This window comes from Vanellus vanellus (genome assembly GCF_965231255.1).
Source record: "Vanellus vanellus genome assembly, chromosome: 2".
Classification (NCBI taxonomy): domain Eukaryota; kingdom Metazoa; phylum Chordata; class Aves; order Charadriiformes; family Charadriidae; genus Vanellus; species Vanellus vanellus.
Window position 1 is genome coordinate 88,865,350 of NC_138906.1, and position 15,523 is coordinate 88,880,872.

The 15,523-nt window shown below is 38.8% G+C and overlaps 1 protein-coding gene across 1 annotated transcript in view; it reads right to left on the reverse strand.

The window, feature by feature from the left end:
• The window catches only part of TRIO (trio Rho guanine nucleotide exchange factor), a 259,979-nt gene that overhangs the window by 135,390 nt on the left and 109,066 nt on the right, over positions 1-15,523 (reverse strand). Inside the window, exons 9-11 of the mRNA XM_082479958.1 lie at positions 13,925-14,155; positions 6,276-6,398; positions 631-822 (exon numbers count right to left, since the gene is read on the reverse strand). Coding sequence (XP_082336084.1) covers positions 631-822; positions 6,276-6,398; positions 13,925-14,155 — 546 coding nt within the window. The remainder of the gene's footprint in view (positions 1-630; positions 823-6,275; positions 6,399-13,924; positions 14,156-15,523) is intronic.

The following is a 15,523-nucleotide window of genomic DNA, read 5'->3' on the forward strand; positions in this document are numbered from 1 at the left end:
GAATACTATACTTACCTGCTGAACAGACCATGTCTCGATGTAGGGTGAAGGGAAGGAAGACATACTCTGACATGCTGTGATCCACAAGCCCTTCATACATATTTTCACCTACTTTGAGCAGTGAGTAGATTTAACATGAGCTTTAAACAGAAAACAAGTAATCTACAGTTGTCGAAATTTGCCACTACCTGTAACCAAACCCTCTTACTGCAGTCCTTATTCTTGCTCTAGCCTGTTCCACCCTGTCCCATGAGCATATAAATTCATATGATCCGTGTTCTGAATCAGAGCAGAAAATTGATCTGTCTGAAAATAAATTGTGTTTGGCTGAATTTTTTTTTCCTGGTCTATCAGTTCAACCTCTGAAGAAAGCTAAAAATTGCAAACATGAGGCAAACCATTGTCATTAGCAGATAAACTCCAAAAAAAATAAAATATATTAAAAAAAAATCCATAAAAAAACCCAATCACCCTACACCAGCCTCCAATCTGCAGTGAATTACAAACCAAAACTCATCATACAATAGGGGTTTCATGACTTCCTATGGCAAGGTTCTACAATGAAAGTAACATTGGACAATATCGGTTTTGAGGCTTAAAGTTATGACCATGACTTAGCAGCAGTTTTACCTCTTTAACGTGAGTGTGAAAGGACACAGACATGTCCAGCAGGATCTTGCGTTGCTCCACACGCCTAACAAAATCCTGTATCCGGTCTTCGAGCTGATGGGCAGCTTGATAAATTTCCTCCGGGTCACACTCCCCAGTCTGAGCGAGCTGTTCAGCTGCTTCTAGGAGCTTATCTGCATTGGTATACGTGTTCTGTAGAGAAATAAGTTGTTTCACCAGATTAAATGAAAGAAAATTCAGTCTGTATATTTTAAGGCCACTCCACTAACGAAAATGAAAGGACCAAAAGGCCCTTGGAATGTATTTTTCTTGCGTCTCTCTTTAAAGGTAGTAGAATATAATCTTACTAAAGATTTTGTTGTATGTCTAGATACTTTTTCATTTAACTGTGAATAAATCAATTCCCTAGCTCCTTATTTATGTCTATTCAAATGTCTACTTGATCTCAAACTTGGAAGGATTCTTCCAAGAATTAGTATTTTATATTCACAACTAGAATAAAGATCAGCCTACATGTCTAATTACTTGCAAACTGGCCTGTTTCAATACTGAATAAATCACTACAGTCATGACCAGAAGACTTTTCAAATATGTATTATTAGTGGTGAGAAAGCCTTAGCTGCTGGTAGAGATGCTTCATATCAAATGCACACATCCAGCAGGAAGGTGCAAAGCGAGCAGGCACAGAAGGAGAAAATTTCTCTCCATCCTTACAGAAGTGAGGTATCCAAAATTCTCGTGTCAAGTGGATAACCATTTGTGCAACAGCAGCAACAGAGGAAGATTTAGAAGTTACCTACGGCTGAGTGTCAGAGTGGAATACTGTCTCAATGCATCACAGGATTAACAAACGCAGATCAGCAGTCCTATAAAAGACTTGGGTCAAAGCAGAAACAGAACGGGACAAGTCTGGCACCTGATGTGCTGAGAGTGCTATGGTCCAGAGAAGAGAGAGACGTTTAACAACTCTTAGAGCTTAGAACTTGAAGCCTGCATCTATACCTTTCTCATTAATTCAAAACAGGACTCATTCCAAATATTTGCTATATAATTTGGGTGGGTTTTTTGAGCCTAACCTTGGGGTTTTAAGCCTTGGAATGGTTCTCAAAAAGGACTCATCAAGAAAGCATAGAAGGATGTTAACTTTAACCTCTGGAGAAAACAGATTGAAGCCAAGTCTACACTAAAGCAGCTTTGCTTATGTCACCATATCAGGTCCCTGACAAGTTTGCACCACAGACTACAAAAAAATATTCTTGACAACATAAACTACACCTTTCTCATTCCCCTTCTGCCCTTCCATCTTCTCCTAAGCTCAATTATATCAGGGAAAAACACTTCTTGCCAAGATAAATTATGCCTATGCAAGTGCGCTTTTCTTTGCCATAAATGTAGTATCACACCTCTAATTAACATTATAATATCCACAAAAGTTAAATCCAAGCCCAGCCCTAAAACTCAACTAAGGGGCAGGAAATTAGAGCTCTCCTCCAGGGTCTCAAGCAAATTACCAGGCAAGCCCAGGACAGATTACATGACAGACTGCACGAAAGCACAGCTTTCCTATATTTGGGGGCAGTTCCCCCTTCATTAATTATGGTCTATTTATGTAAGGAATTCAATCCATGCTGCTCCTTGATTTTGACTATGTGCGTCTTAGCCCTTCCTTAACCCTCATCTTTTTAATTGCACGGAGAGGTAGAGAACTCCTCCCCAGTTTCCCTGGGAAAGCCTCAAGAGATCTTTGAGTAAGTCTCCCCTTTTCAGTGGGGAGCGCTCCGCATCACTGGCTCGGGCCACGTTGGCCCAGGACACACTCGCATCTGTGCTTTGGTGTTTTGATTTCCACAGTCGCAGCTCACACGTGTTCAAGGGGCAAGGCTGAAGAGCCTTAAGGCACTCCACCAACAACAACTACTTCATCAACCCAGAGCGCCACACCCAGCTGCAGATGGCCGAAACAGAAGTTTCCCTTTTTAATGAAAACTTTATCTCACATGTGAAGCATTGTTTATGAATTCCAGGAGTACCTTCCGTGTAACACAGGCCCAGGCACATCAGACTTCTCTTTCAGTAAGCTCGATGGTGAACTGCCGTATTTTTAGAAAGCATATAAAGCGACACATCACAGAAAAGTCAAAGGTTAAATTTAAGAGACTAGTGCAGAAATGGGTACTACTGACCAAAAATACACAGCAACAAAAGTAAGCGGAAGTATGGACTGGAGTCATACAAACTGGATTTTATTGCACTACGGAGGGGGAGAGAGACAGATGGATGGAGGGAGATTAACAGAGGTATACAAATCATTAAAGGCAGAGAAAATTAAGACAGATTACTCATTAAATACAGGGGATGCTATCATGTTTAAGTATCAGACAACACACTTAAAAAGAAAAGGCAAAAGTACTTTTCATCTAAGGAGCAATTAAATTGCATAACTCGTTGCCACAGGACCTGGCATATATTCCAAGAGCATAAATGGGTTCGAAGAGTAGCTAGCCTAATTAAGGGAAGAAAAGTCCATCAGGGACTATTAAACACTGGTTCTGATGCATCCTTCAGTTCCAGACACCAACTAGGCCCAGACAACTGGGAGGGTAAAGGTAACTTTTTAAGCCCTTTTCTTTATGCATCTGGTGATGGCCACAAGATACTGTAAGACGTGGACCTTTAGTTTGATGTATTACAGCCATTCACGAGTAAAGTTAAGAACCAGATCAAATACGTAACCATTTTTTTACAACCTTAAAGGAGGTGGGGACTGGTGGTGGCAGGGAAGTGATAGGTGTATTCAAACGAGGTTTGGAAGAATCCTTCTTGCGCATCTCTTGCGCCAACAAGACTTGAGTCCTTTACTCAGACACAGTCTGCACATGCACAGAAGACCTTACCTATGGAAGAAGATCCCACTAATTAATTCCAGCCACAGACCTTTTATGTTGTTTGAGCACAGACCACTGTCAAAAAGCAGACATCGATCACAGTTGAAACAGCAGAAGCTGACTTAGAATTTCTTACAAAAATGAATGGGGAAGTACAACCATACTATTGAACTGCATCTAGTGCTTCTAAGCTGAAAACCCATGCCCATAAATGAATCAGTTGTGTCAAAATTCAGAGTCTTGACACTTTGACTAAATGGTGTCATGGATACAGAGATGATCATGGGGAGAGGGGAGAGAAAAGAAAGAGAAAAAGGTAAGTAGAAAGTGAACTGGACAGGCTTCAAATAAAAAGAGCAACGCAAATTTACAATAGTGGATGGAAGTCAAAGTGTCTATGTGTAGCACGAATGTCAATACATCAGAATTTAAGGAGGATTATTAGTCAGCTGAGTTTTGACTATCTAGTGTTTCTGTAGTGGCAACAAAAAGTGCCAAATAAAGAGAAACAAGCCTTCATTTCATACGAAATAATTTGCGAGCCCACAGACCATTGACTCTGGAACACCTTTTCTATTCAACACACCTTATTTTAACATCTTTGAATGCTGCTGAGGAATTGGCACCTCATTCACATTAAAGAAGAATGACGGAGGAAGCAGAAAGGAAGAAAAAAGAAATAATAATTTTCACCTCCCTCAAAATCAGGACTTAGGTCTTTGATCAGGAACATTTCAACATTACCATTGGCTCCCTGCATTTGATAAAACATTGCCGTGCCATTGACAGGTCACTTGACACTGCTTCCTCTGAACTTCTGACTAGAGCTGACTGAAACACCCTGATTGTGCCTAGGGTCCTATTAAAAAAAAAAAAAAAGGCAAGAAAACAAAACACAACAACACAACAACAAAAACCCCCAAACCAAAACACAACAAAGACCTGGACCAACCAGAAATGTAGGTAGAGGATAAATCAGCTGAAAGTTATTCACGCTTTAACAAGGACTGCAGATTGCTGTCTTGTACGTGAACATGACCTTCCTTATAACGCCAACAACAGGAATGCCTTTTGGGGCCTGCTTACATTCAGTTTTAGAGCAAGTAAGAGGAACAACTCAGAGGGTGTGCCTCTCTTGGCAGTTACTACACATTCAAGAGTTAGAGATGAAATAAAATAATACTTATTAGATCATTTTGTCCATCCTTCCGTCAGTAGAAGATAGTCCCCTGTAGTATATTTAAGTTCTTTGACCAGTCTAAGTTTTCAGTATCTCCAAAAATAGAAATTCCACCCATCCCCTAAAGAGATCATTTTAAACTCTAGTAACATTCAGTTTAAGGATGATTTTGCTAAGTATTTGCTTTATAACTTTCTACTTTAAAGTGTAACGCAAATTAACGAGGTGCTTTTTTAACAGTTTACATTCCACTTACAGTTCTATACACTTCATCTCCTTTGGTTAACCGTTTTTTTCTTCTTTGCTCAAATAACACAGTATTAAGTATGAGATCATTCAGGTTTTGTTAACTGTCTCACAGAAATAGATTCGTGCTTGTCTGACCCAGAAAAATAAGTATTTCCACATGGAAAATATTATAGATTTTACTAAAAATGAAGTATTAGGTACACATATGGAAAATCCAGCATGTATATATACAAAACTAACAACGCTTATTATTTTGGAAAAATTTATAGGAAATCAATATTGAGGAAGTTTTCTGATGCTATTCCAAGTCCTCAGTCACTGGAGTGCTCTGAGACCATATTTACAATAAAATTTTATTAAGATCTTAATCATCGATTAAACGGGCAATCTGTAAACACACTTCCGATGCATCTGCCATAGTAGGTGACACTGCTGAGCTCCTGCATGTCACTTCAGTCAAAACAGAAGACATATTAGAAAATTCTGAAGGACCACTGTACCAACCCTGACTTAATGAGATTTTTCTTGATGAATCTTAGAGATGTTTACTCTTATCGATCATTAAGACTGGACAGACAGTGCATGCTACTAACGGGGAGGATTCCAGCCTTCGGCTTCTCGTGGGTTTTATTCACCTCACACCCCCTTTTCGAGGCTGGCACCGAAACCAACTTCCTCTTGTTATGCTTCCTGTGTTCTTTAGTATCTCTTTTTCTTTCGGCTTGACTCTTTTTCAGAGAAAAGTGTGTTTTAAACTTCTATCATCAGTTCTGCTTAAGGCTAAAACTAGAGTCTTCCTATGGAAAAAGTGCTGGTATCAGTGATTCAGAACAGGAGGGCATATACAAACTCAGTTGTATTTAAAGAAAAAACTTAAAGCCAAGTTGGTCAGTTTGCTGGCTCACCTAGTTTCTTAAGAGTCCCCCCATTCTCCCCATCAGACTGTTGTGGGGATTTGGGAGCTCCCCAAGGCTAAAGTCAGGAAGCAGGGCTAGAATCTCATGGAATTAAGTTACTTTAAAAGGATAGCTTTCATTCTTCTGTGACTCAACATTTGAAAGCAGGCTTTTGAAAATAATAATAAATAATAATAATAGCAGCAGCAGCAGCTCTGTTTGGTTTCAAGGCTCTCACTCTCTGCATGACTGTGGAAGTTTGTCTTTTTCTTATTAAAGGCAGAGTGAAATTAAATTAAATAAAAGCTTGCAATGGAAACAAAATAGTCCGTTCTCAAAACTGATTTTTTTGTAGTGGAGCCCTTCAGTGCCAGACCAGGAATTTTTCATGTATTTCCATGACAAGTGTATAGTTGTTCATGTGATTGTTTTTACCTGCGCAACCTCTTCAAAGTCTTCATGGCGTTTCTGCAAAGCTCTAGCCCGATGCAGGGATTTTCCCACTCCAGTATGCTTGCTAAGAAAAGCTTCTCCGTGGTTTTCAATCCAATCCAACACCTGCGGTACAGAAGAGAGACACACAAAAACTCTGAGTGGATGTACTGAATGTTGTAACAAAGAGACAACTATTCGAGAAACTAAGAAGCTGTAAAGGGACTGCTTATAAGGAACTGTACTGTTGAATTAAAACACAGTATTGCCATTGAAGGACGTTAATTACATCTCATTAACTTTTCTCAAGGCAATAACTAGCTCAAACTAGCTAAATCGCATGATTTAAGATTATATGTTTATTTTGAAGCTTACCAAGGACAACCTCATTTCTAGACATTCATCAATTTGACAGTAATCTGATCTAAGTGGCTAGACCCCTTTGTGAGGGTCTCTCTGTAATCCGTTTATGCCTTCAGCTGACATTTTTCTGTAATATAACACTAATGGAGTTTCCACATTCCCCAACAGTGCTGGTGAATAACACAGTGAAGTTTTATTTTAGATGAGAAGTCGCTTATCCTACTACATATTAAGTCAAGAAGATTCAGTAGTAGAATTTTTAAGTAACACAATAAAGTTGAGTTGAAATCATTATGAGATGATTGACAATGTTTGCATTCAGAGCATATGAAGGATTTTGCCCCAATTCTGAAGAAGCATCTCCTCAAAACATCAGATTGACATAATTGTGTATTTTAAGTTTTATAGCTGGAAAGTGAGGAACGAAAGACATTTTAAGGACATTAAAGCTTCTACCACAAAGACCGGGCTGACAGCTTTATAAATACTAAAAACTGTACATGTAATTAGTTCCTGCTAGTTAACACAAAGGATTACTGCACACATACTAAGTTTCTGATGAGTGAATGAACAAAAACATATGGCCTCTCCCCAAACTAATAGATCTTAGCTAATGGAGATATGGCTATCGTGCCTACGGTATTTAATTCTTTGGATGATACTCAGGGGTTCAAGGATGCTGTTCAGAATTAAAGACAACTGCATATAAGCAATTTTCTTAAGTCAGTTAACCATTTCTATACAGTATCTATGTAGTGGTGGGGAATACTTCACCTAACATTTATGTCCAGTGTTTACTTTTCTTTAAAACCTGAGTATTTTGTTTCGGTTTGAATTTACCTGCCAGAAACCTGTAGTTTAACTCTCTTCTTTTCTACTAGTGTTTTTTACTCAGATTCCTGAAGTTGGGTGAGGATTTTTTCCCCTTTTCCCATACTGAAAGCATTTGACGCTTATGTAACTAAAGAGTAAGACCTTTGTTGTTTTTTTGTTTGCTTTTTTTTCATTCCAAACAGACTTGAGAACCATTCCTGCAACATCACTCATGGCTACATTCCATACACATGTAATCCCACACACTATTCACATACAAAACATCAATGCTTTCTTTAGTAGACAAAATGAAACCATCTGGTGTGATTTTCTCACTTTTCTTGACTGGCAGAATGTTTTCTGCTTTGCAAACTCTCTCCTACTGGACATCTTCAAAACAACAAACAATCCAATAACAGGGCATAATACAGCCATCTCAAATCACCTACACTTCTGCAATGTTTGTTTTTCCTAGTAAGAATTGCCAAAAGGATATTATTGCGTTTTAGGTCAATGTATGTTTTCATTTGTTTCTTTCAAGGCAAAGTATTGATCAGAGAAGGTAGAGTGAGGAGCCAAACATTGGCCTCGGTTATCTGTAAAGTTTATATTACCAATGCTTTTGACTAGTTTCAGGAGACCACTCTGCTTTTCTCATTATAAAAAAGAGCTAAAACCAAACATGTTTGGATGAGAAAATTAGACTGGACTCTGGAGACTACTAACAGTTATAAGCTAACAAATGAAATCAACAGCAAAATCTGTCCCAGAAAGCGCGGGATGAAAAGCAGAAAGCAACCCAGGGAGAATGACTTTTGCTCCAAATAATGCTCAGTAACTTCAAGAGAAGAAACTGTCGTAGAAATCCAGTATATAGATCATGACATAAACCAGTGAACTAGAGAAACAGTCCTGCCTCTAAGTGAAATCAGTATGAATACGAGTCTTATTAGTGCTCAGCCTTTTTACCTTGATTCTTAACAAAACTGAGGAAGCACTCTTTCTTTGGGATTTTCACAGCACGTATAGGCAGAGCCAAAGTTAAGCTATGCTCTTGCCTGTCAGTGACAGTTTTTGCATACCACTTTGACAAAAGGACAATACCATTAGCTGGCACTGATATTAGCCATTTAGCACTCTTGATACGTTTTCTTCCTCTTCCTGGGAGCGGTAAGAATTACAGAAACCATCGTACCAACCCACTAAGGACTCTTCTACTAATACTGAAAGCACATGGAATTCACTCCAGTAGTTCAGTAATACATAGGAGTTTAAGAAGCTCAATACTATTCAGTGAAAGGGTGAATAATATTACCCTCCACTGCAGCAAGTTGCTTTAACGATGCCATTAAGCTGTAACTGCAGTCTCAGCAGAACCATCCCTCTGCCCAATATAGGATCTAGAAAAATGCTTATTTTTCTAGCACCAATACTGAATATATGATAGAAGAAACTACCATGAGAAGGTATCTTCATCTTGAGAAATTCATTGCTCATATAAAATGAGCTGTAAAATATGTGTTTTGTATATGCCTTTTGCAGAAATAAACAATCTTATCTTTTGCAGATTCAAGGTGCTCATTTTCACCGGTGTTTCCCACATTACTATCCAGTCCTTATGCCCCACCCCTTTACACACTTCGCACACCCTCACTTTTCAGATCTCTACCACTTACTTGGTGCTGACTTAACATTCAGAAGGGGAAGATGGAAATCTCTGCATTCCTAATCTTCAGATCGTTAAAACGTTGAAATACTCTCTCCCCCAAAAACCCCCACACTTTACACTGGAACCACCTCCAAAAGCCACAAGAGAATCACGCAGTGAAATCAGTATTATTTTGATGCTGAGCAAGCGGCAAGCATTCTTGGCCCGCCCTTCATTAGTCAAGGCTGAAACAAGTGGCTGTTACAACAAAAACTCAGATGAAGTCTTTGAGGCAGGCCGATCAAGGAAAGAGAAGCGGCACATTTATCCATAACGGACAGAGAAGACACCCAAGGTCAGTGAAGGCCTAATAAATGTATAGAATCATAGAATCAGTGAGGTTGGAAGGGACCTTTAAGATCATCAAGTCCAACCATTAACCTACCCTGATAAAAACACCACCACTCCTAAACCATGTCCCTAAGCACCTCATCTACCCTTTTCTTAAACACCTCCATGGATGGCGAATCCACCACCTCTCTGGGCAGCTTATTCCAATGTTTAATAACCCTTTCAGTGAAAAAATGCTTCCTAATATCCAATCTAAACCTGCCCTGACATAACTTGAACCCATTTCCTCTTGTCCTATCACTTGTCGCCAGGGAGAAGAGGTCAGCTCCCATCTCTCTAAAACCTCCTTTCAGGTAGTTGTAGAGGGTGATAAGGTCTCCCCTCAGCCTCCTCTTCTCCAGGCTAAACAACCCCAGATCCCTCAGTCGTTCCTCATAAGGTTTGTCCTCCAGACCCTTCACCAGCTTTGTAGCCCTTCTCTGGACACGCTCCAACACCTCAATGTCCTTCTTGTAGTGAGGGGCCCAAAACTGAACACAGTACTCGAGGTGAGGCCTCACCAGTGCCGAGTACAGGGGGATGATTACTTCCCTAGTCCGGCTCACCACACTATTCCTGATGCAGGCCAGGATGGTGTTGGCCTTCTTGGCTGCCTGGGCACACTGCTGGCTCATGCTCAGCCGGCTGTCCACCAACACCCCCAGGTCCTTTTCTGCCAGGCAGCTTTCGAGCCACTCCGCCCCCAGTCTGTAGCGCTGCATGGGGTTGTTGCGACCCAAGTGCAGGACCCGACACTTGGCCGACACTTGTTTCAGAAAAAACCGCTACAAGTATATTCTACTAATCTCTGGCTTGCAAGCCATCCACAGTGTTTTTCAGGCCCCAAAACTTTCACGTAGGAGTGTCAGCAGTATCACTCTACCAGAAACACTGTCTTTACGTTTGATTTTGTGCTTTGATGGCCTAGCAGCACAAACCCCCACGTTCCTATTGCAAGTCTGCTTTAATGTTTCATATCAGAACTGTCAGAGCCAGCTCCGTTCCTTTCCTTAGGTGAAAGGCTGGCATATATTATTCACATGGTAAGATCATTAATCTTAAGGATAAAATTATACTTTTGTTAGTATTTTGCACTACTGGGATTATTTTCAACAACTGAGTGCAACAGCCAATGACTTGACTTTATTAAAAGAAAACAAACACAAAAAATAAACAAAAAACCCAAACACATCGTATTTTTTGGCATTAATATACAAACTAACCAGGAACTAGATCTCCTAGCATGCTTCTGCTATCTAAGGTGAAACTCGGTATTCTGTTCAGCTTAAGACTGTCATGGGTTTTCACATATCAAATATCAGGTTTGCTGTAAATCATATCTTATCTACCATTTTTAATATGCCATGTGCTACTTTCCTTACTACTTGCTGTAAGAAATTAGCAGATGATTGTTTGTGTACATAGCTTACACCACAGTGTTTTTGTTGATTTGGAAAGCTCCACTAGAAACAATTTCCCAATACTGAACATACAAGACAGAAGAAAAAAAAATAACCAGTTTTCTAATGTGGAAGTAACAGAAAATGAGGTACCAGCTCAAATCAGCCAATTCCCTCCTCCAACTCAGCTCTGTCACTCACTTAACAGTTCCATGAACTAATTTATTTCATTAATCCAGCAGAAAACTGCACCAGAAGAGGGAAGAGAAGGAAATCACAGACTCATGCTGAAGGACAGTCATAGCTTCACTTAGAATGCACTTGGTTGCTTCCCGCTATGTGCAATTTAACAGTGGAAGAGAGACACACTTAGTTTATTTTGACATAAAAAAAAAATAACTTTACTGATAATAATTTAAAAAGGTTGTCATGCTACTTTCTAAATCATGCTAGATAATCTTAATTGATTTTTTTAAGGTTTGAACAAAGACTACGAAGCCTGAGAGAATGTGCAAATGAAAACTAAAGTATTTTAGAAAGTTGCTTTGGAGCTTTACATAAACCATTCCAGAACTGTCTTGGATATAAATTTAACCAATACCTCAAACCTGTGCAATTTCATGCGCTGAATGGTGTCAATGATTATTCAGTTGAAGAACTAACATTTCTCAGATATCAGATGATCTGACAAGGTTGTTTTGGTTTTGTTTTGAAAAAAAAAAAAAAAAAAAAATCCTTATTATTCAAGATCACTTTTTTTCCCTGATGGATTTCCAAAGTTGAGAGTGCTACAATCTGACAAAGCAAGGCTATTCCAGGGAAACGCCATTATGGGCTTGACATTATCTTCAAGACATCTGCTCCTGGCTATCAGATTAACTTGTCTGTATGGATGTTGAATTATCATTGTCTTACAGCACCATCTGCTTCTACATGCATATACTTCCACATACAACATTTCAGAAGCCTCCAATGTGGATGTTAATGGCCATTACATGGATAAACCAAAGGACAATCCAGTCTCTGACAGTGGTAACTACTGGATATTAAGGGAAGGGCTTAGGAACATGCGAAGCACAGGGTGCATCTCTCTGTGTAAGATCTAGTTTGAAATCTAATGTGATTGATAAAGAAATGCATTGGCACCAAAGGTAGCAGCTTCAAATTGTCAAGAGGATATCTTAATATCTTAATGAAAGATCTGTGCATATAGAGAAACCAGAGGCATAAACAGGAAGAAAGGAATTTCTCCAACCAGTAGGTAAGCATGTACTGAATAATGAGCCTGGATGGATTAACCCTCTCGAGCCAATTGGTTCATACTGAAAGCTTCTTGTATACTCACAATCCACATGCGTGGTTTGGATAGCGCATTCTTGATACCGGAAGTTATAAAAATAGGTAAAGCTGTTTACTTTGTTTTCAAATCTGTGACTATTTGATGTTAAATGCACTGGTTCCACGGGCTGACAGGTCTCATACAGAGAAGGAAAATCCAGCTGCTTGCTGAAGAACCTGGTGGTCGGCTTGAGTCTAATAGAAGGGTTATATACCAACTTCAAAGAACAAAGCAGTCTCAGAGCTAACTCCTCCACTCCGAGAACCATGACTTAGGACGGAGCAGAAAATGAGAATTTCCTATGAACGTTTTATGGCTCCCAAAATAATAAAGGCAAAGAGTAGGTACAGCACAATAAAACTCTCTATAGCATTTAATGAACACCTTCCCCCAGGAAATAAACTGTCTGCAGCCTGGCCTACTGGCCTGAAACCAGAATTATGTATCTGGCAAATAACCTCAGGAGATCACTTGGCCTAGGTTGCCTAAGTAGGTCCTATCTGGATTGAATTCAAACTAGAGGAGAAAGTTACAGAATCAAATCTGCACTTGTTGGCAGTAGGCTGTCACTAAGAGGACCTCCAATTTTCCCTACTAGAAGGAAACCACTGTGTTCATTTCAGTATCTGAAGATTCCTTATGAAGCCTTTTAAGTTTAAGAGGTGATTCATTTGTGGACTGTGCCTCATCAGTTTTGACAAGTGCCCTTCACTGACTACTCATGCAAGTACCAGCACTGGACTCTTCTGACTAGCTACTATTTATGCGGTAATCTTGACGAAGAGCCTCTAGGATTTATACAAGGGCATAACAGTGTTTTCAGTTTGGTCCTCTATGCCCTTCCTGACCATTCATAGCATTGACTCTGCTTTCTTTTACCTTTTTTGTCAACTAACATTTTTATGCCTTTCTGCATCCTTTCTCATATTTGACCGTTGAGAAGTTGGATAACTGCCTGCCTTTCAACATATGCCTCTTTCATACATCAAAAATTAAGTAATAAAGTTTTAATAATTTTACACTTAATTCAGTGCTTAAGTACTTTTAAGCTGTTTTCTTTAACTTACAGGAAGAGACAGGCACTGTGTATAAAAAAAAGTTGAGCTAACAAGATTTCTCACTCTCCTCACTGCCTGCCTGAATTAAGTATCTTTGTCAACTACTGTAAATTATGAAAATCAGATTATTTCACTCCCAACCACTCATATCCAGTGTCTTCTTGAAACAGGTAAGTACAAGAAATTTGGCTTAAAGTGAAATGAATTTGGAAGAAACAAGATTAGTTGAACCAGAATGTTTGACTGGCTATCTAAAAAACCCATTCAGCAGTTCCTGATTTGTGAATTTTACCTAGAATGTGAATGTCAGGTTCCAGCACAAGCTCAGCATAGCCAGCTAGAATGAAAATCTTTTTCATCCTGTCTGACCTAACGTAAATAAAGAGGTAGATTTAAAAAAAAAAAAAAAAACAAAAACTGAAGCAGAGCTAACGTATGAATATAATTTCTAACCGTAATAGTCAATATGCTCTGATAACACACAGAATTTGGAATCAGTCAGTCAATCCCATGCAACTATTCAATTGTTGAATGAATGAACACAGGGTTTAGCAATCAAAACCCTCCTGTCAATGCAACCAACAACAAATCACAGTCTGACAGAGTACAAATGCATTTAGACAACATGTAATAAAGCCTACCTGTTGAACATCCTGTTGAAAAACGCATAGCTGAAGCCGCTGGTGCAAGCGGACCTTTCGATGCTGCCAAATATTTTCCAGTTGGCGCTGGTGGTGCAGAACTTCATGGATGACATCCAGAACATGATGAACTGCTTTTGAGTAGTTGGCAGAAGCGGTGAGGGAATCGGAACTCCCAGGAGTCAAAGGTCTCTGAAGTTTGTCAAGCAGTGACTTTCCATCTTGGCTCACCTGACCACCAGCAAGGACCAAGAATTACTTGTACTGACAAAAGCTTGTTAAGACTTATTTTATTCCCCGCCCTCTCTCCCCATTTTAGATGTATTTAAGAAATCAGGGAGCAGCAATGAAGATTTTTTTTATTCCAGGCATGATTACATGTAGCTGTTTTAGAAAAAAAAAGTATATTCTCCTCTACGTAAGACAAATTTAAGAAGTAGCACTCTTGTAAATAATAATTTTTTGATTGCCTTAAAAGTGCTTTTCCTTTAAAGTTTTTTTTTGTGTGTGTGTGTTTTTTTTTTTTTTAACAGGTCAAGTCTAACCTAGAATAAATATTCTTCAGCTCTCTCTCAACAAAGCACCTAAAATTAAGCGTTTGCCGAAAATTACCCTTCCAGGAGCACCTCTCTCTGTTCATTTGCTGTCAAGGTGCATAGGGAGGTTGTGTTCTATAGGTTAATATTAATTTGATTAATACATTTAGACCAACAGATATAAACTTAAAACATGATTTGACCTGACATAATTTACAACTTCTAAATTATTACTGTTACTGGTAAGCCAAAGGCAAAACGTTGTTATGGCAAACTTAAACCTGATTAAATCACTTAAAACCTTTGCATGCAGCAGAGAAAGATACTCTTTTCCAAAATGTGTGTAACTATTGATGCTGACAAGAAACTTTAGTAAGTTCTAATTGTTGTCTTTTCCGATTCAAAACACAACAAAAATATTCTGATTCACCTTGCAGGCTAATTAAACAGTAAGAATCCTATCTTATCTGGTCACTATTAATGTTTAGCACTTGCCAAAGCTGTTGAAAGCACTTTTCATTGCCATTTAACTATTCTGTCACTTTCAGCATGAAGCTTAGAGAACTGTTACAATTCAGTATCATTCAGCTATCTGTAAAGAACGTCTCTAATAGCTCATCTAACAGGCAGGAAAAATTAGTCCAAAACCACAAGACTGGAGTGTAAACAATAGTCTAAATCTGTCAAATCAACACCATGTCAGAAACAGAAAATTTGTCAGGGCCTTCCCCCAGTGGCTATTTTCAACAATTTTCACTAACTCTAGGCACATTTAAAATTTACTATTCAGTAGTCAAACAGATTGGAATGAAAGTTCTTTTCTAATTATTAGTTTACAAGTGAGTTTATTTCTCAGTTCCAATTTAAGCTTTTTCATTTCAGTAATAAGTACCAACACAGAGAATGAAGCTCACTTGGAAAAGTAGCTCTTGTAAAGTGAAGTCAGGCAGAAAAAGAGTAAAGTCCATAGTAGTTACTATAATGATTTTTTTTCTTTTCTGTATCCAAAGCAGTTATCTAGTACAAGTGTTTCAAATATTTCAAGATAATGGACTTCAATTGT